This window comes from Rosa chinensis, chromosome 1 (assembly GCF_002994745.2).
Source record: "Rosa chinensis cultivar Old Blush chromosome 1, RchiOBHm-V2, whole genome shotgun sequence".
Lineage (NCBI taxonomy): Eukaryota > Viridiplantae > Streptophyta > Magnoliopsida > Rosales > Rosaceae > Rosa > Rosa chinensis.
Genome location: NC_037088.1, coordinates 38,962,325 through 38,983,007, shown reverse-complemented (window position 1 = coordinate 38,983,007; position 20,683 = coordinate 38,962,325). Strand labels below are relative to the sequence as shown.

At 40.3% G+C, this 20,683-nt stretch overlaps 1 protein-coding gene, 1 long non-coding RNA gene and 1 pseudogene across 2 annotated transcripts; 1 reads left to right on the top strand and 2 right to left on the bottom strand.

The window, feature by feature from the left end:
• Window positions 1-4,029: 4,029 nt before the first annotated feature.
• On the top strand, window positions 4,030-4,899 carry LOC112166506 (annotated as a pseudogene).
• A 5,006-nt stretch (window positions 4,900-9,905) lies between these two features.
• LOC112181978 lies at window positions 9,906-11,845 on the bottom strand. Its single transcript, XM_024320389.2, has 6 exons — window positions 11,750-11,845; window positions 11,320-11,449; window positions 11,071-11,234; window positions 10,694-10,979; window positions 10,426-10,592; window positions 9,906-10,248 (listed from the first exon to the last, which is right to left on the bottom strand). The coding sequence occupies exons 1-6, from the start codon at window positions 11,781-11,783 to the stop codon at window positions 10,091-10,093; spliced, it is 939 nt and encodes a 312-aa protein (XP_024176157.1). The 5' UTR covers window positions 11,784-11,845; the 3' UTR covers window positions 9,906-10,090.
• A 4,341-nt stretch (window positions 11,846-16,186) lies between these two features.
• On the bottom strand, window positions 16,187-16,643 carry LOC112188872. The gene is made up of 2 exons (XR_002931602.2): window positions 16,523-16,643; window positions 16,187-16,294 (listed from the first exon to the last, which is right to left on the bottom strand). It is a non-coding gene; the product is annotated as an uncharacterized LOC112188872 (long non-coding RNA).
• Between the last annotated feature and the right edge of the window lie 4,040 nt (window positions 16,644-20,683).

Below are 20,683 nucleotides of genomic sequence, written 5' to 3'. Positions count from 1 at the left end.
CTGGCAGGTTCTGGTGGTTCTGCCACCGGTTCTGGATTCCTGAGTCGAGGGCTTCAGTTTATGTGGCGGAGACAGAAAATGGATCAAGGTTTTGTATTCGGATTTAAGGTTTTAGCTTCTTGAATCAGTGTTTAGCTATTTGTTTCAGGGTTAGGCTTTAGTGCTGATAACGTGTTTTAGGGAAACAGGAATTGAGAGAAAATTGCGGCTGTATTCTCATTGATAATAGGGGTCTCTTTATATAGAGGATTACAATGTATAGAATCCGAATCGTACAATGAAATGTAATCATACATTGAATGGATATCTCTAAGATTCTCCGAGATTATCTGTAGTTAATAACCCTATTACCACTAGGTCAAGTAACCTAGAGTTTGGGCCAGACACAATTTGGATTTACTTAAACAATATTAAATTTTTTTTTTCACAATTTGTTAATATATTACATCAAAATCGCCATGGCCATCTCTGAACCCAAAGAGATACGCCAATGGCGATAGGCGTGTTATATTCTCAAACGTCATATATGGTACTCGTTTTTCCTTCATCATCGATCGGAAGCTGGAGGACTTCTATAAAAATAGAAAACAAAACAAAACAATTTAGCTGGACTTTTCTATTGGCACAGTGGTCGACATACTCCACATATGCTAGGCTTGAGCTTGACGTATCAATGTGGATTCGGTAGAGTTGGCCTGCTACCAGACTTGGACATACGTACCTTCCTCTTCTTTCGTGGCTTTTGGTCTATTTTATTCCCTTTTCTGTAATTGATAGGAGGAGACCGAAGATTGACCTATCCATAATGAAATTGAGAGGAAATTTACCCAAAAATAAACTCTTTCAGGAAGTTCATACTTAAGCTGGCAATTTGCAATCCAATAGTACGTACGTACCAACTCAGTGCCTATCCTATGTACACTACACAAAATTATAAGATACTAGTTGCAATACTATTTGATCACACAAGATGTAATTTGTGGGTACGATAGGATATGAATAAGAAGGAAAGTTCATCCAAAGGGAATGAGTTCATACTTGTGGCACGTTTACTTACTTGAAATGGAAAATAATCATGAATCGGAGACAACTGGAATGGGAGAAGAAATGAATCGGTATTGATTCCGGATGAGTTGATTCCCAAACTCATCTCCCCCCTTCGTAATCAAATTCCTGAGTATTCAGGAATCGATTCCTTATAAGAAGGTGGGACCTACACCCATTCTGATTCCTTCATGTGTTAGTAAACGCAAGAATACTTTTATCCGAAATCATTCCGATTCCTTTATGTGTTAGTAAACGTAGGAATAGTTTTACCCCGTAATCATTCTCTCCCATTCAAAATAAGTAAACGTGCCCTTTAAGTTTATCCCATATAACATCTTGGATTCCTATATATGATCATATGTTAAGTTGAAAGCTTCATGAAAATCAATGTAAATTTTGGCCATGATCATTATTGTATTCATATGAATTATTAGACAATCACCGTGCCTCAAAAGTTTAAGGAAAGTTTCAAATCCCTCATCAATAGCCCCAACTATATATGCACTTACAAACACAATTTGAGGATGAAGGTTTCCAATCCAAGACCTCCTTCGAACAAGGGTCTACCACATAGTTAGAGAACCGTTGAGAGATGAGTCTACATGTCGAGGAATGAGTAATATATGTAATCAACGTACTTTGCTTCATTTGAATGTAATGAGTTTTTTTTTTTTTTTTGATGAACTTCCATGAAATTTATTGAAGAATAAAAGAAGAGATACAAAGAGATGACCAAATCAAACCTCTTAGAAAAACAACATTTACCAAAAGCAAAAATTAAGAAGACCTAAAAAGTCTCTATTATAAAGCCTATGAATAAAAGGTTGTACCAAATCCCACCAAACTAGACTATCTAATGAACAACCAAAATTAGCAAGAGCATTTGCAAGTTGATTTACCTTCTTGATAATATATGCGACAAACGGAATTGGACTTGAGAAATTTGGTGTAAACAATTGTTCCACTAGACTTGAATTTACATATTCAAAGAAATCATGCATACTAGAGATGCCATTCTATTATTTGATTAGGTTTAACTCTTTGGTAAAGAAAAAAGCTAGCTATAATCTGATTCAAAACGACACTAGATTAGTTGTCAGTCATTTTCAATTAATGCGTCAATGGTAAACACGATATGATATTGGAAAGACTTCATACTCATTGACATATCTTCTGTCAAACTAAATGATGTGCAACTGATCTAGCTAGCTAGTACCTTCTGTACGTGAAAGTGTGAAAATAAATGGTTCAAATATTCCAAGGAGCATTACCTAAGCGAGGAGAACAAGGACTTATAGCAACATTTTGGTCTATTAAATTGGTGGGAGCAGTTGAACGTAGATTCAAAAGAATGGACCTAACCCATAATGAAATTTAAAGGAAATTTCTTGTTGAGAAAGTTCATACTTTGTTTGCATTTTGCAATCTAATGTACCAACTTCTGTTCTTATCCTACAAACAAATTTTAAGATATTTGCAATAAGAGATGATTTACGAAGCGAGTCTTTTGTAGAATACGATATGTATAAGAGGAAGTTTATCCAAAGGAAATGTGTGGAATCTTACCCCGAAATGCATGCCACTTTCTTACAGAGTTCACACTTCGTTATGTAGCAAGTATTATGCAAGGAAAATTAGTAATTCAATTTGGTATCTGAGCAAGAGTTCTCGATTTCTTGTCATTCATAATCTAAAGCAAGACAAACCGCGTATCAATCTGATTGGAAAAAGAAAAAGAAAGAAAGAAAACTGATTATTTTGCTATGGTTTCATAAAGGAATGCATGTGAACCTCGTGGTTGAGTACCTGATGATTTGAATGGCTGCGGACCTTTCTAAACTTTATAATTTTAAATTTGGTAACAATATCCTTTAATACGAAGAGGTACTTGTCAAATCCACTTTAATACTAAAACACAGCTTTCCTACTATGTTGCCGCCGGAAAATAAATCCGACGACACTTAGTTTCATTCTGCCACTATGAGGTTGCGCCCATTTAGCAATATAACGTCACCTCGCTAGGGCAGATAAGGCACTTAGAGTGCACACATAGGCATGTAGCCCGACTCTCCCTACAAAATATATGTAGGTACTTATTACCCGTCGAAGGCGAGATAAAACTAACCAACTAAAATAAATAAAGATAAAAGCAAAAGAAACCCACCTGAGAATTGTTCCATTTGTTTGCAATTTTTATATATTTATAATTAAGTTTTTTAGTAATTCAAAAATGTTTTCACATTTTCTGAATGACGTCACTTAACTCAATCTAGGCCAACTAGGGAAAAAAATACAAACAGTACCCAACCTATTGCCGACTCCAAATTTCTGTATCCAAGTTTCTAAAACTATCACAATGGTACCCAGATTATCTAGCCCGACCCAACATATGTACCTACCGCCTATGACGGTGTTAATTGTTATGCTAGGTGACATAATTTCAGGGACATTTTAGTCCTTCCATACCTTAATCTTAGTTTTTAATTTTTATTAGTATTTTTTTTAATTGAAATTTTTTTATTAGTTATGTATTTACTTATAAAGGAATATCAGCCCTTCATTTCCACCCACTCTAAGATCCTACGGCTAGAAAAATAAAACCATAATTTTTGGCTTTCTAATCCATTTTCTCTTCATATTCTCTATCCCTTCTGAAACCAGAAGCCTACCTCTCCGTCATAACCACCGCCACCGCCATCGCCACCTTCATCAAAATCTCTTTACAACCCCAGAAGAAAAGAAGATGCATCCCCACAGATCCATTCATAATTCTATTGGAATTTTTATCTTGATTGAGAGAGAGAGAGGGAGAGAACAAATCGGAGAGAGAGTGAAAGAGAGGCAGAGATGCAGAGAGAGGAAGAGAGCAAAGGGACTTGCTATTGATCCCAGTAAATTATCATCTCTTGCTTTTGCAGTCTTAACTTCATTGTGCTTATTATTAGAGACTGCAATGTGCTCAGCCCTTTCAAAGAACTTTGTTGTCTACTTGATTCACCATTCAACTCAACTAAAGATTTATCCATAACAAAATCTATCGAACCAAACTGCAATACGTTTGTTTCCACTGGCATTTCACCCTTCACAGGCGACGGCTTCCCCGGTGATTGCTTTAGAAGCAATGACTTGGTCTCATCTTCAGAGAATGACCCAAATATGAATAGCTGCAACCAAGGAATAAACACTAAAGTAAAATTCCACAATGATCCCAACGATCCGAACCACATAACCAATATCAACTGTACAAAACATCCCAACAAGATTCTGCAACAGGTCCGGAAGAGAGAGAGAGAGAGAGAGAGAGAACAAATCAGAGAGATAGAGAAAGAGAGGCAGAGATGCAGAGAGAGGAAGAGAGCAAAGGGACTCAAGAATAGGGCTGGGTAAGCCTAGTTTTCACTGTATGGCTTGCACAATCGACTTCCGCTGCCTAGACAAAGGCTTCGGTGGCAAAACCTACAAGCGCAAGCGGAACCCCGAAGCCTCCGCCGACGACCAAGATGCCGCCATGGAAATCAACGCAACCTACCCACCTCCGGCGAAGCGATCTGTGGTGTCCTTCTCGGACAATCCGGGCAAACCAGTCGTGATCGCTGGGAAGGTCTCCGAGCGAAAGTGGAAGCAGTCGAGGAAGCAGAGGTTGTCGGTGGTTCAGGTGAGTTGGAATGGGACGACGTTCGAGGAGAGGGAGAAGAACAAGTCGGTAAGAAGGCGTACAAGGAGAGAATGGCGGAGCTGAAGGGGGAGATTAAGAAGAACAAGGAGGAGAAGAGGAGGAAGAGGGAAGAAAGGGAGAAGAAGAAGAAGGAGAATATTCTTCCGGAGGAGATGATCAAGAGGAAAAATAAGTAAATGATACAAATACCCATCAAATATGCCACGTGGCACACTGGTTAACGCCGTCATGGACGGCAGGTACATATGTTGGGTCGGGCTAGATAACCTGGGTACCATTGTGATAGTTTTGGAAATTTGGGTACAGAAATTCAGAGTCAGACATAGGTTGGGTACTGTTTGTATTTTTTCCCGGCCAACTATTTCAAAGGAAAGCACTATTGCTGCATTGACATGGTCTAAAGTCTAAACCTGATGTAGGTGGTGAAGCTTAATGTTGATGGTGGTAAATCTGGTAATGGCAATATTGGTGTCGGGGGTGTACTTTGAGATCAAATGGGACTTGGATAAGGGGGTTTTCTACCTACATGGGATATGGTCAAGTTCTTGAGGATGAGTCTTGGGGGATGCTCCTTAGATTGCAGATGGCTATTCAATTAAAAGTCTCCAAATTGCAGTTGATCGAATGTGACTATGAAATTCTAGTCCAAATGCTAACCATTGGTGTGGATAACTTACATCCTTTGAAGAGCATTATTAGTAGTTATTTGCTGATGAAGGCTGGTTTTGAGGAATACACAATTTCACAGTGTCTACAAGGAAGTTATTATGGCTACAGACATTCTATCCAAGTGTAATATGGACGCTGAGATAGGCACTGTCTAAATAGAGAACCTCCTCCTCAAGTTATCAATTTCCTTCTTGATGATTGAGTGTGTTTCTGTTGGCCTCTCTGGTGTAGCCTGACAGAATGCAGTACCTGCTGGCAGATAGAAGATAGACTCCGTGACCCTGTCAAAGGAAATACACGGCGTCAAAGGTACATACTGAGATAGTCGGTATATGCCCCTCCGATGCTTAAGTAAGGTTATGTATGTAATTTGACAGAGTGACAGTACAGGATAAGAAGTTATTACCTTCATGTAAGTGATTGAGCTAGCTTGGCTTATATACTCTCAACAAAGGAAAGAGGTTTCCCATTACTTCGATGTGGGATGTGTTTCCCTAGTTTGTGGGTTTTGACCGCAAGTTCTGGTGTATAATTTAGTGAGCCCTACCGGGCTGAGCTTTGGCCTGTGTCACCTAAGGTGCCGCTCGTTGTGGACACCGTCCAGCTAGGGTCCAGTTCCTGGCCATGACTTGGCACTTGGGTGGCCCTGCAGGGTTTGGCAGTGGGTATGAAACCTGTGTCAGACCCAATTATGCGCTAGTATGTACAAGTCCCCCAAGCTCCCATTCAAAATGTTTCTTGGGTGGGGACTTGAATAGGTGTGCTGGCACATAGGTTTCATACCTACTGTGCCCGTAGAGAGTCCCCCAAGTTTGGATACGAGAAATTTCTGGATCAGGTGGGGTCCATATTTGTTTGGAGCACTGTAGGTAGCTAAGCTACAGTGTGTTGTACCCGCTGGAGTACAATGAGGGCATGGGCCTCTTTTATCAGTGGGGTAGGATGAGGGCATGGGCCTCTTATGCCCCGTGGGGTAGAATGAGGATGTGGGCCTCCTTTACCCAGTGGGGTAGAATGAAGGCATGGGCCTCCAATACCCAATGGGGTGGTGCGGGGTCCGAACACTTTGAATTATTTGGGATGTGCATGGTAGCCAAGTGTCCTCGTTTATGTTTCCGACGTAGCAATAAATGCATGTCAATATGTCTGCACGCTAGTTGCATGTTTTGGAAGTGGAATGGTTAGTGGGACATGTGTTCGAATCGGATAGTGGGGATCGTCTAATCTTCAACTATCAAGATTGTGTTAGGCTTGAATTTAAGAGGGACAGTGGCACTCCCATTCAGTTTTCTAGATTTCATCTCTTTCAACACCTTTTCACTGTTTACTTGGTGCTGCCATCGAAATTGCTAGAAAGAAAAACTCGATCAAGCTGTGGAATTTGCTACTTGTAGGATTTGTGAGGAACGAGCGTTGCTGCTATAACCAGGTATGAATATTGTGCCTCATCCAAGTTTTTCAGATTCTCTGTAGGTTTACTCATTCTGGGTTATCGTTCTTTTGCTTGCTGTGTGTATTGATTTTTTGGAATGAATTAGATGGGTATAAGAGTTTGGAGAGGAAAAGAATACCAAAGTTTTGGGTAGTGTTAGTAGGGTAGAAGTATTGTTTTGTGGCGTTGGGTTTTATCTAAGAATTTTCTGGGTTTTGGGGTTTGAAGGTTGAAGTGGTGAGTGTTCTCAAACTTTAATCGAGCCCTAGATCCAAAGACTTAGGTTGACTCCCATGTCCCTTTGTTTCTGATTCTAGATAACGGTGCGGGTTTCAGAGGGACTAGCACATTCGTAGGATTAGAATGGAATCAGAAACATTAGCTGCTGCAGGGGCTGCTGAATCCTCTCACCAGGCCTCCGCAAGGCAGGCAGAGGTGGACATAGATCGGTACCTGGAGCGGACCGGTACTCGAGAGATGACCTCGTCATCCACGGGAACCAATGTAGAGGATTCAGAGAGGTCAGAGATCAAGGGGGAGCCTGAGGGTATCGTTGCCATGCTGCAGGTTATACCGCAGCCAAGATACACCCTGGTGGGCAGGACAGTTTGTGACGAACCAATGAGGAGTATGACCGTTAAGGAAATCAGTATGCTGAGGATGAAGTGGGAAATTCTTGATGAGGTGGAGCTAAGGCCTCTGTATCCTGGTAAGCTAGCGGCAAACTCTCCCTATGGGTGGGTGGCTTTGGGCTACTATTGCTGTGACCTTTCCTCCCGGTGATAAATATTGTTGGAATACTCACTGGCCCTACTTGATTATTCTTTACCTCATTTACTCCTGGGATAAGGTGATTTGTTACTGTCTTGAGTCCACTCTCTTTTCTTGGACTCATCCCTACCACCACGGCCGAATTTTGTACAGTTTCCTTCCTTTTCTCAGTCTTTGCCTGACTGACGCTATCGTATGTTTCAAATTTCGTCTGGGCATGTCTGATCTCGGTTGCCATTAGTTCATTATAGCTTACCAGAGAATGATGATTGTTCTCGTAAAGGAAGTTTTCAGGTCTATAGCCCTGCCTGAATGCCATCTCTGCCAGCTCTTTGCTGAGGTCCCGACATTTGGTTGTGGCCGATTGCCATCTGTTGGTAAAAGATTTCAATGTTTCACTCACTTCCTGTTGTATCTTCAATAACCCCGTGGTGTGTGGAACCCATCAGTACGTAGAATGAAATGAGCTATGAATTTATCTTTCAACTTTTTGAAAGATCCCATCGAGCCGGCTGGTAGCTCGTAGAAACCAACTTAAAGCCTGCCCAGAAAGCGTTTCTTGAAACATGTTGCAGCAGACTTCATTTGAATATCCCTTCACGCTCATTTGTAAGCGAAAAGCTTGCAAGTGTTGGTACGTGTCACTGGTTCCAGTATACTCCATTTTTAGCGATTTGGTGGAATCCATACGAACCGCGTTCCACACTACTCGTGTAAAGGGTCCGGGCCTATCCTCAAAGGTGGTTAGAGGACGCCATGCCTCATAGTTCTCGCTCGCTTCTACTTTCACTTGGAGGGCTGCTAGCGAGTGGCTTATTTGTACGAAGAGTGCAGTGTTGGGGTCAGTTACCGGTGGGTCCGCCTGTGCCTCCATTATCTACAGTGGGGGAGGCATCCCCCTTAGACTCTCTGGGTGGAGCTGGATGGGCATATGTATTATGGGTCGGCCAGCTGAGTTTTTGGGTGGTGGAGCTGTACCCATGCTCGTTCCAGGCACCGATGCTATCGTAGATGTTGTTGGAGCCAGGGCCAGTCCTTCATTTTGCTGTTGCCTCCTGTTTAACGCGCAGGCCAATGCGTTATTCTCATCCTCTAGCTCTTGTAGTCATTGTTGCGATAAGAGGGTTGTCTCCCGGTTGATTCTTTGTTCTTCCCTGTCCATTAGGCTCTACTCCCAAAAGGCTTCAATCTTAGTACGCATAGCCTCCATCTCCGTTACGGGACTGAGGGGGTCTCGTGGTGGAGATGAAGTGTTACCTCCCGTTGGGTTCAAGGCGCCCCACCTGTGGGTTTCAATTCTCCTACTGGTTACTTCGCTAGTCGAGGTACTACATGAAAAGACAAGTGCCCATGCTACATTCCTAACAGTATCAGTTGCTTCTTCTTGCTCGCCATCGTGGGTTAGTGGAGTTACACGAGTTTCCACAGGCGACGCCAATGTTTCTGCTGGCCTCTCCGGTATAGTCTGACAGAATGCAGTACCCACTGGTAGATAGAAGATAGACTCCATGACCCTGTCAAAGGAAATAAAAGGGGTGAGAGGTACAGACCGAGCTGGTCGGTCTATGCCCCTCCGATGCTTAAGTAAGACTATGTATGTAATTTGACAGAGTAACAATAAAGGATAAGAAGTTATTACCTTCATTTAAGTGGTTGAGCTTGGCTTATATACTCTCAACAAGGGAAAGAGGTTTCCCATTTCTTCAATGTGGGATGTGTTTCCCCAGTTTATGGGTTTTGACAACAAGTTCTGGTGTATAATTTGGTGAGCCCTATCGGGATGAGCTTTGGCCTGTGTCACCCAAGGTGCTGCTCGTTGTGGACACTGTCCAGCTGGGTACCAGTTCCTGGCCATGACCCGACACTTGGGTGGCCCTGCGGGGTTTGGCAGTGGGTATGAAACTTGTGTCAGGCCCAATTATGCGCAGATATGTACAGAGTGAAGTTCCTAGACTTGGGAAAATCTGTAATAGTGGTTTGAATTAGTTTTTCTTTGTTTTTGGGCCTGTTTGCAAACCAGACAAACCCTTATTGATAAGTTATTTGTGCATCCCGCCCAATACTGATTGATGATGTGCTAACAACAAGTAGATAAGGAAATGAAGAAAAAATTGGGCGGTTGAAGAAAAAACCTAACTCAGAATTCATTTAGTTGGATTTCAATCCAAAAAAAAATTCATTTAGTTGGAATTCGATTAGTTACTGATAAAGTTCACTCGCTACGAAAACACTGCAATCTAGTACTGCAGGCTCTGCAGCATATTCTTGGGACTTTTATTACAATTCAATGGTTGGAACCATTCGTACATATTAAATAATAAACGTACTTCTCCAACATGAGAAAGCATACGGTTTGTTATTAAATTGAAACTTGAAAAGTGCTGATGAACTTAAACCAATATGGCACACTCCCACTATCTGATTACAGCTAACATATTCATAGGGATTCCAATACAATTCAGATATTGGACCTTTTTGGTTATTGAGGTTCTCTCTCATGAGTAAACCTTAATCACAGAGATGGTGAGGAATTCAATTTCAGCAATCAATTTATCATCCTTAATGAACCCATTCGAGTCTTGATGGAGTTTATCCAACGTCAGAAAGATTGGAAAACCCCATTCGCTGCTTGAGGAAGAGAACCAGTGAGAACCTGAAAGAGAAAATTGAAATTTAGAGAACCATATAAAACATTACAATACGTAAGTTCATATAGAAATCAGTATTGTAATCTGATACCTAAGCAAGAGAATGAACCTTGTTCAACTTATTCCAAGCGAGGCCAATTTGACGAGTAAATAAAGAATATGTAAAAAATGAGGTGAAGTACCTGTGGTTTGTTCATGTTTACCACTAACTTGATCTAATATCCGGAGCTTGTATTTTGCATATAATGTTCTCTTAGGTGGAAGGCTCTTCCAGTCATCCAAAATCACGAATATAGATAATGCTTTGCCCCTCTGAGCACCGTTCCCTTTCGGCCAAACCTTTAATTTCCTATTCAGTAAGAGCGTAATTTCATTATATTGGATCAAGCATATATGCTTGTGCATGCCATGCCAGCAGAAAGAAGTGAAAAGGATGGAAGAAGTGCATACCAATTTCGCTCACCAACTGTGAACACTTTCGAGTAATAAGAAGGCTGAGCTTTTGCTGAGAAATTTTCCATCTCATAACGGAAAGTACCATCACTAGGTTCCTTAACCATGGCAAGAGATTCCCATTCGTTATTGCGACTATAAACAAAAACCTCTGCCCCAAACTCGCAGCAGTCATCAACAAGATATCCATTAGAAGAATTTTTGAAAGCTTCAAGGGTAAGTAACTTTGCAAATCCCCACTCAGTCTTTTCCTTATGAAACCTTTTCATATCTCCATCAGCATCTGTGCAAGTAGAAATTTGAGTACATACATTTTATTGGAAATTTTTATCATTATGCACTGCGTATTTAAACTTAAGCAGAGAGTTGTTCACCTTGGACAGTTAAGTACTTCTTCTGTAAATGATCAAGCACAAACAATTTGTAGTCGGCATAAACCTCCCACCCTTCAGGATAAGTATCTGTTTCCGCTATTGCCAAGTAGAGGGAGATGTAGCCAATCCCTTCTTCTGTTTCGTTTGGGTGAAGAGACAACCTCCTGCAACATATGGTTACAAGTATGTGACAATGTCTTATGTAAGGTGCAAAAAGTACAGAACCATAGATAGATAATTGAAACCCACCATTTGTGGCCTCCAGCTTCAAAAACACCAGAATCATACTTTTCAACTTCTGTCTTTGGTAGTAAGGAGTAGGTTTGTATTTTCAAAGAAAAATGAGCCGGTGGAAGGTCTCTTTTGGATCTTGTAACCCCTGCAATATATTTACAAAAGCGATAGGGAGAATGATGCAAAAAGCTAGTGCGCATAGGCATGTGACAACTTCCTCAATTCTTCAACATGCATTCTTTTTGAACAAATGGCATGGTTTCAGTGTAGCCAAAATGACGCAAACGGATAGGAAAAACGAAATTAATGATTCAGAGTCACAAATAAAACTGCAAGCCTAAAATGCGTTAATAATTACTTGTTACTTATGGGGGATACTAAAAGAAAAATGCTCACTATATGAAATGAAACAACTTTGAGAGGATGAGGAACTAGTAAAGCATACCAATATTCTGGTTCTCCATTGCAGAAAAAGGCATGATTACAGATACTTGCTGATGGATTAGTACAGGGGTAAGGCAGACCTATATATAGGAAACAAATGCCAAAACAAGTTGATTACTATCTATTATCGGCATGACCATAAGATTATTAAAGTAGCAATAAGGCATTTAAGAAAGACTTAAATTATTTATAGCTGACTTCAAAAAATAATATTATCTAACATTCTAACGTTCTCCGTAATGCCAATAACTGAAATAAAGGAAGACTATGGAATGCAAGCTGGCTCAGTTCAAGTCTATGATAAGTAGTTGGAATAGTAATGTTCACTTGATTAGTAACAACGAAGAATAATAGAACTTCTCTTGCTGCATAAGCAAATAAAACCAACGACTTCAGAGGTTTAAAAATGTCCAAATTAAACAACTTAATTAGCTTCCCACCTTTTGCGGATCAACATACCCATATCTGGAGGAGTACTTCACATGCGCAAAGTAGCTGGATATGAATAATATAGTTATCAGTCAAGTAGGTTAATCAATTAAAATGGAAACTCAACGTGAACCAAGCATGATGCTCAAACCTAAAAGAAAATGAATTAGAAGTCAAAACTCCAATTAATCCCTAGTTCTTAATTTTAAAACGCATAGGATCAATTAATCATCAAAAAAATAATGGGACGGGGGTGCTAACGATTTGAAGCAAAACTGTACAGCATATTTACCCTTTTAGCTTTTGATAAGCAAATAGGCCCTCATCTAAAGAGATGGGCTCTGTTATTAAAGACGTCAGCGACTTCATGATCGATCATATATCATCCACAATTTGAACGATAATCCAGATTCTTTGTATTAGCCAACCGTTCTCCAACTGTGTAAAATGGAAATTAAGTTATCCGACGATGCACACACGTCAATCTTGGCTTGGCCGGCATGGCGGCGATTCAGGACGACCATCATTATTTGGTTGGTCGTCTTCTATCACAAAAAACAAATCTGATGGGTTTTCCGGGGACTATTCCCACAATCGGGAGGTTGCGAAACAGCCTGACAGTACTAGAAGTTGGAGAAAGGTATGTTTTCCAATTTGATAGAGCTTTTGATCACAACCATCTCCTCCATGGTGAACCTTGATTTTATAGAAATACCATATCCTCCAATGACAGTCAAGGGTTTGCCGCTGGGCTGAGAAATCCAGTGGCTCTTTCACTGGTTGGATCAGCAATGGGGTGTGTAATCGCGTTTGATCAGATGGCTTTAACCAGAAAGAAGGAAGAACATATATAAGATTAGGCTGGAATTGGACACTCGACGATGAGTTAGGGTTTAGAGACAATTTACCATCTCCCCTATGACATGTGGACGTTGAAATAACTTTTGTTTTTGAGAGGCTGAAAAGGTTTTGCAGAGATTGCGGTCTCTTTGATAATGCTACAGAAGACTGTGATAGGGTATTATTGAAGGAGATGGAGACTGTGAAGGCCAAACCGCCGGTGTCAGCGTTTCCCAATTTATCTCTGTTTAACCCCTCTGCTAGGGTTGGGATCCTCTTATAGGGTTTCTGAATCTCTACCAGTTGTACTGGGTGTGTGGCTGCTGGACAGACCCAGGCGACTCCGGTGACTGTATTGAAGTGTTTGTACCCACATTTGCATGGCCACTTGGACGTAGCTAATGTGCATAGTTATTGAATGATTTCTAATTACAATGAGCCGCTCAACAAGTAATTTGGGCTGGTTGCCAGAAATGGTGGCCGATGAATAATTGGACACTTCGTCTGATCCAAGTCGAGTCAGACAAAGCTAGGCCTTTAGTTATCGGCCGGCCCGTAGTCATCAATTCGGAAAAGATATTTATTATCTTAAGCCCATCGGCCGATTGTTCAAGTCATTCTAGTCAGTTTCCAACTCGAACTCAACTTGGAAGGATAATAGCTAATCGATAAAGTAAGCTGATAAACGATAAAGATGAGGTGAGATCTAGTATTTCAGTCGAATTGAAGTTCATTAGCCGATAAGGAGAGTTCAATCCAAGATAGTCTATTTCAAGATTTATTATAGCCGTTGATGATGACCATCAGAGCCGATCAAGATAGAATCCAGCGTCAAGTCAGCTGACGATAAGTATTGAAGCCAAATCAAGATAGAGTCACGGAGCCAAGAGGAGGCTGAATTCCACTCAACTTCAAAGAATCAAGAGATCAGTTCAAGTCACAAAGCAGCCAATATAAATAGAAGCATCGACAGAAGACAACACACACACAACTCTAGAAACTCAAGCCATCAAGCTTTTCTTGTTTTTGTCTTATCTTTTGCATTAGGTAGAATTTCCGCTTGTTCCTTAGTTAGTTTGCTCTGCTAGTTACAATTTCAGTTACTTTACTTTCCTTGTAGCCTAGTATCGATTTTGAATTGTTCTCTTTGTTTTCTTTCAAACAATAGTTAATAATTTTCAGCCATTCCAGATTTCAGTTTCGTTGTTATTATCTTTTATTTGATCCTTATTGTCTTTATGCTTTACTCGTTTGATCGTACTATTTACTGTTCGTAGTCGCATAGTAGCTATTAATCTTGAAGATTTCATTCGTTATGAGTTCACCTTTTCAGTTACTTGTTATTACTTGGATCCAATTGACCTAAGCCCTGAGACCAGACAGTTCATATTTGCTCATACTCTCACGACCACATCTAACTTACCCGACCTTCAGCCATCAAGTCCTTAATCTAGAGGCATCGAACTATCAGCCGAGAATAAGTTCCTTCCTCGGCTAACAATTGCTTGATAAGTCAGATCTACATCCACTACATCTACAATTGCACACCTGGCCTCTCGGACGTGTACTGGCATGCTCCACAATCTATTCATTGAGAAGGACATTAATTTGTTCCTTGATCCATCAGCTGTATAGGCTGAGGTGATTTTCAGAGGCAACACGAACCAGGTCTGATCTGGCTTGTTGGCAGCGGGGTTACTAAAGAGCTGGGTAGAGTCTCTGTTGACCAAATCTATTTCTGGCAACGTTAAGCTTACTTCTGGGGTTCCAACGGTGATTTTGTGTAGGATGTTGTGGATCCAAATTCTAATTCTGAGGTGAAAGCAGCCCCAACACTGAGTGGGAAGAAAAGGAGAGTGGAGGAGGACTCATTTTGACCCGATAAGCATTTTCGAGCTTTACCTGCACTTTCACTGGAAGTCATTAAGGATTCACTACTATAAATTTCCCCAAAGCACACTGATTTGAATTAGTCCCTATTGGGACAAAGCACACTGATAATAATGGCTAATGGTTTTAGCCACTATGCAGCTACTAATGAGATATCAGTCCCCTCTATTGCAGGTGCTATTGGGACAATCCACACTGTTAAAACAACAGTGGCATACCAATGATTCTCTCCCACTGTTATTGTGTCAGTGTGTTTTCTCAATGCCACCAACATCAGTGGCAAAATTTGGTGAATATATAAAAAAAATAACAATTTGGCCCACCAAAATGTACTGTATAATTCTAAAATATACTGTACAATTCATATACAACTTCAAATAAAATACAACATAAAAAACATAAATCTCTTCATGTTCCTCCCCATAGCTGCATCTGCTACCTCTCCTCCAGCAACTTTTATATAATTTCTATCAAACAAATGAAAAGATCAATAAAATACTCGCAACATACACAAGAATGAAACTGAGATATAAAGCAGCCAACATAGCAAATTTATTCAATTCAATCAGTATCCAAAATTTAACATCTTAACAACACATAACAAAAATTTTCCAAGAAGGAAAATAATGAGTTCTTGTACACAAGGATTATAAAACTCCACATTGATAGCAAAACAAGATACTCATAATAATATACCAGCCCCAAACCAAACAATCAACAACTAATAGCCACTTTCAAGCAACACTCTAAATCACTATCCCAACACATATTTATATGTAGAAGTTAGTACGTTAAAGAAAACAAAGGTAGATGTATTCTTTTCTGCAATCATACCATATCTGCCAATGAATCTGCCAGTGATGTTCTGCATGCATAAAAACAACAACGCATTACTTTAAGTGGTGGTGTTCAATTACTTGCCTAAAAATAAGCTTCATATTAACCATGTCAGATACATTTTAAGCACAAATGCAATAGCAAATGCACTGCGCATGTTTACAAGTATTAACAACAATCATGCAGACAAATTGAAATTGACGGCATGCAGACAAAAAGGAAAATCAAAGTTAGTAGATGGAATATTTTATCATGCCGAGCCTCGAGCACAGTTAGAAAGCAGGTTCACGGCTACATGTTCCTCCGGCATCTTCTCTATCCTTTCTTATTCCACCGATCCCTTTGTTTCTGTTGACATTTACAATTATCCAAAACTTCAACTTCACCATAATGACATTTTTGTAAACACTTGTATTACGTGAAAGAAAAATCACCACATAACCAAAAACCAAATATTGTAGCTGAGAGTCATTATACTGTATACAAAAGATCCAGCTATTGAATCAGTAAGCCCTTCTATTGGTGCTTCATGGCCTTGAGCATCCTCAACCTGACAAATGAAATGCAGGAACTCTCTAATGAGTAAAGATGCTAACTAATTAAGATATCAAACATAAAACTTCCTGCATTGCAATCCCCTTCCCATGAAAAATAAACAAAAGAAAGAGATGTTCCTTGCACAGATACATAAATATCCTCAATGACTTGGTATTTTTGCACAAAAGAAAGGTTGCTCAAAACAATTGTTTGTGTCATGAGTAAAAGTAAGTTCACTAACCATTTGAACAATCTTGGAAATCATTGAACTGGAGCCAGTTGAGGTTGCTTCAATTATCTCTTCATATTTAACATCAACCCCTGCAAACTATAATTAATTAATTTAACTAGATCAACAAGGTCCTCACAACTTTGATGAAGAAGACTAAGATATGTTAAGCAAGGAGTACGCATGAAAGTAATTACCAATAGAGGCTGAGAGCTAGTGTATTAGAAATACCAAATATTACCAACTATCGTTGATACAAGAACACATCAATAAAGATCACAAGTATAGTAGAATAACAATGAAACTTTGAATTTTGATACTACTGAACTGAAATAAACCAAATCAAGACAAGTCAATCAGTAACCTAATATTTCAATCATGAATTTGGGAAAATAAAACAACTCAAACAATGTTGATCCTAAAGAAGCATTCAAAAAACTAAACTAGCCCCAAAATATTCAAATTTCACAATTCAGAACTTAATAAAACACCCAAATTGAAAATTAACAAAATCCCACCACATAAGACCCAGAAAAGCCATAAATTGATAGATCGGGTATGTTAGCGAGCGAGCTACTGATGTATGAATAGTCCTCAATCATTCACCTTAAGGCCTTAAAAGTAAAGGGGACGGTGACGCGTGTCATGTATCCGGCGATATCGAACCTGGGAAGTTGGGGGCTTTTGTAGATCTGACCCTTCCAGGTTCGAAGCGATGTCAAACAACCAAAAGCTATAAATCAAAAATGGGGAAAGTAAGTATCTCTACAATTACCTTACCCTAAGTATTCAGATGTCAAAACAAAATAAAAAAACTCAAAGTTAATACCTCCGCAATGGGTTCAGTACATGAATCTTACCATCGGACCGGAGCTATGTATTCAGGTCGTTGATAAACAGTGGTATCGGTCTAACCGCCAGTACATGGCTTCGGCGATTAGTCAAAGATTGGATCGATTCACATATCTCTTTCGTCGGTTCCAAATTGGAAAAGAGAAAGCGGTTGAAGATGGAAGAGATAGGAGAGAGCGGAGTGAACTGAGCTAAGGTGAGAGAGAGATAGAGGCTAGAGAGTTTGCGTAGTACGTATTATAGGGAAAAAATCAGAAAAATAATAAAATCGAATTAATAAATAATTAATATTAAATTATATTTGATGGGTTGGGCCACTAATGTTGGTGGCAATGTTTCAAAACCCACTGATGATTAGTGTGGTGCCCAAATGAGTCACTGATCCAAAAAAACAGTGGAAGACTATTCTTCATTCCCACTGATGATTTTGTCGTGCCTAAAAGAAAGGTGTTAATGGGGAGAATTGTTGTAGTGATTGTTCTATTGAATATCCCTCAAAAGAATGGGAAAATGTCTATTTCTTCGCACAAGAAGTTGGGCAGACCAAAAGGTATCAAAAATAAGAACAAAGCTCCCAAACCTAAATGGGAGGAAAGCTGAAGCCAAAAGAAAGAAGCTTGACATAGCAGAAGGAGGAGAATGAACAAGTTGTGGTGACTGAGGGACATCAAGCTATGAAGGAACCTGAGGTTGAAAATTTGGCTATGGATACTATTATTGAGTCTGAGTTATCGGAAAAAATTGCAGTAGAAGAAGTAGAGGAAGTTGTATGGAGTTGGAAAGGAAGAGGTCTCGATCTCTTCTTTCTTGAGATGGAAATATCGCAAAAAAAGAAAGAACATCGTTGTTTAATTTAGCCTTCTCCGAGCTGTTTTACTTTTTTTGTTTTTGAGCTTAATTTTGGAAAAGATGGGTGTACTAGGAGTTTTCTAGGTTGTTTTTGGGTTGGACAGGGTAGGTTACTCTGTGAAACGATTCTTATTGTCAATTCCTAAGAGGTGTTTTGTTATTGTTCTGCTTGTTGAAATTAATTAAACGGTTGACATTTTATTTCTTTTTATCCTTTTCCTTGACTTTGACTACTTTCAAGTCCAATTTATCTAAAAATAAACCCTAAAGCGCACACAGCCGCTCTCGAACCAAAAACCCTAAAGTGCATTGTTGCAATCCGATCCCATTACCCTTCCCGTCCTACGATCATGTTGTCCATCGACGATGTCACCGCGAGTTTTGCAACGTCCCTGGCCCTTGTCGAAAGTGACGTTGTTGATCTCTCTTGCATGGCAGGTGCCAACTTGAGAAGAGGATCCCAGGCTTACCTGCTAGCGCAGCCTCTGACAAAAAACCCTTTGGTGGAGCCTATCTCCAGAGGCATTTCCGGCCCATTTGGGTGTTAGAAAAGGGATTCAAGGTTCAAGACAGGTCCCATAACCGCTTTGTGATCTCGTTTGATCTCAGAAAGGAAAAGAACAAGGTAATCAAAGGAGGACCGTACCCTAGTTTTTCAACAAAGCTCCAGTCATATTGCACGATTACGACTGGATGTCCTCGCTGCAATCCATCAAACTGGATACGTTGTTTTTCTGGGTGAAGATAACCAACATCCCACCGGTGTTAGAGGTCAAAGAAACTATCACCAATGTTGCGTCCATTGCCTGGAGGTTTATGGAGTTTGATTAGAAGTTGTTTGACACAGCAGGTAAGATCCGTGTCCATGTTGCTCATGATATCACAAAACCTTCATCCTTAAGAAAACTCTGAAGTTGGTTCTGGGTGTGATTGAGGAAATTACATTCTTTTATGAAAATCTAATTGGAAGTGTCACAAATGCAATTTCATTTTCCATGACACGGGAACTTGCTTGGTAGCCACACTCTTCCCAAAATCAAACTGGTTGTAGCGGCTCCTCACCATTTGGATTCAAGGAGCCACTCTTCACTAATGGTATGTTTAAGTTTCAGGGTACACAATGCAGGTGCTCCCAGTTGCAAGGAATTGCTTGGCAACCCAGAAAGCTTGAAAGGTTGTAGACCTATTGTCGTCAAGCATGCACATTTGTATCAAGCAATGCAGCAAGAGGAAGAGGATGGGGGTCAGTCTCTTGCCCTAGTCCTAGTGGAGGACATGCAGCATAATGTGAAAAGAAGCAGACCCACGTCCCTTTTCACTTCCCCAAAAAAACTCAAATTCTTTTTTGATGAATTGAAAGACAAACAGGCAAGCGATAGTGCAGTCAAAAAGGTCAAGGTGCCCGAGTTCCCTTCAAAATTTACTGCCAAGTCTTTGGGCCTCATTGAAACCCATGGGTCCATGCTTGTCCCAAAAGAAGTGATGATGCCACTTGCTACAATGCAAAATGAAGCTGCAAGAATGGAGCAAAATAGTAACAAGAAGAAGAGGGGACGGCCTCTCGGCTCAAAAAACAAAAACTCATCTAAAGAAAAGAAGGTTCCTGCTGAAGAAGTTTTGAGTGTCTTGTACTCGAAGAAATCTCCTAGTTTTATTTTGAACTATGCCTATTACTATGTCCTAGTATTATCATAGTTAATAGGCTTACTTTAATAAGTGAGCATCGGATGTCTAATGAATGATTTAGCACTATATACCATGTGTCCACAACCTCTTATCTATCTTTGAATGGTAGCAGAGGGGTATGTAATGGTCATTCTGGCTTGAGCAATTAGTAATACAATTTTGTTTCTAGGTAAGAAATAGGGTTGTCATGAGATCTTCCACCTCCAAGATCCGTACCTATCAATCATGAACAGAGGTCAGAGGAAAGACCGGGCTAGCCGGCCTTCGACCCTCCGATGCCTAAGTCAGATACATGTAAGAATATAGAGTAGGTAGGAGTAAATGGAGAGTGGTGGCTTACCTTAAGTGAGTGGAGAGACATGTATTTATAGTGTGGGAATGAGCTTGTCACCCCTTTGTTTCCAATGTGGGATTAGCTGTGGTCCACTTGATACCACAAGTGTATGGTATCGGCATCATGTCTAGGCCTTATTGGCATTACTTTAAGTGTCTAATGAGCCTTGTGCTTCCGATACTTGTGCCTGAGAGGTATCTATACCAACAAGTCCCCCAAGTCCACGGTTAAGAGTTCTCTTGGATGGGGAGTTTGTCCATGGTAAAAGTATCGGAAGTGCAAGGCGAGTATCCTTGCCAAGTGGCTTCCGTACAACCAGTACCCCCAGTCCCCTGCTAAGAGGAGTCTTGACTGGGGTGATGATTTCATTTTCCAAGAAAAAAACCGCGAAGCATTCATTAGAGATTTGGCGAGAGTGTCTTCCTTAGGGTAACCAGTCCCCCAAGACCAAG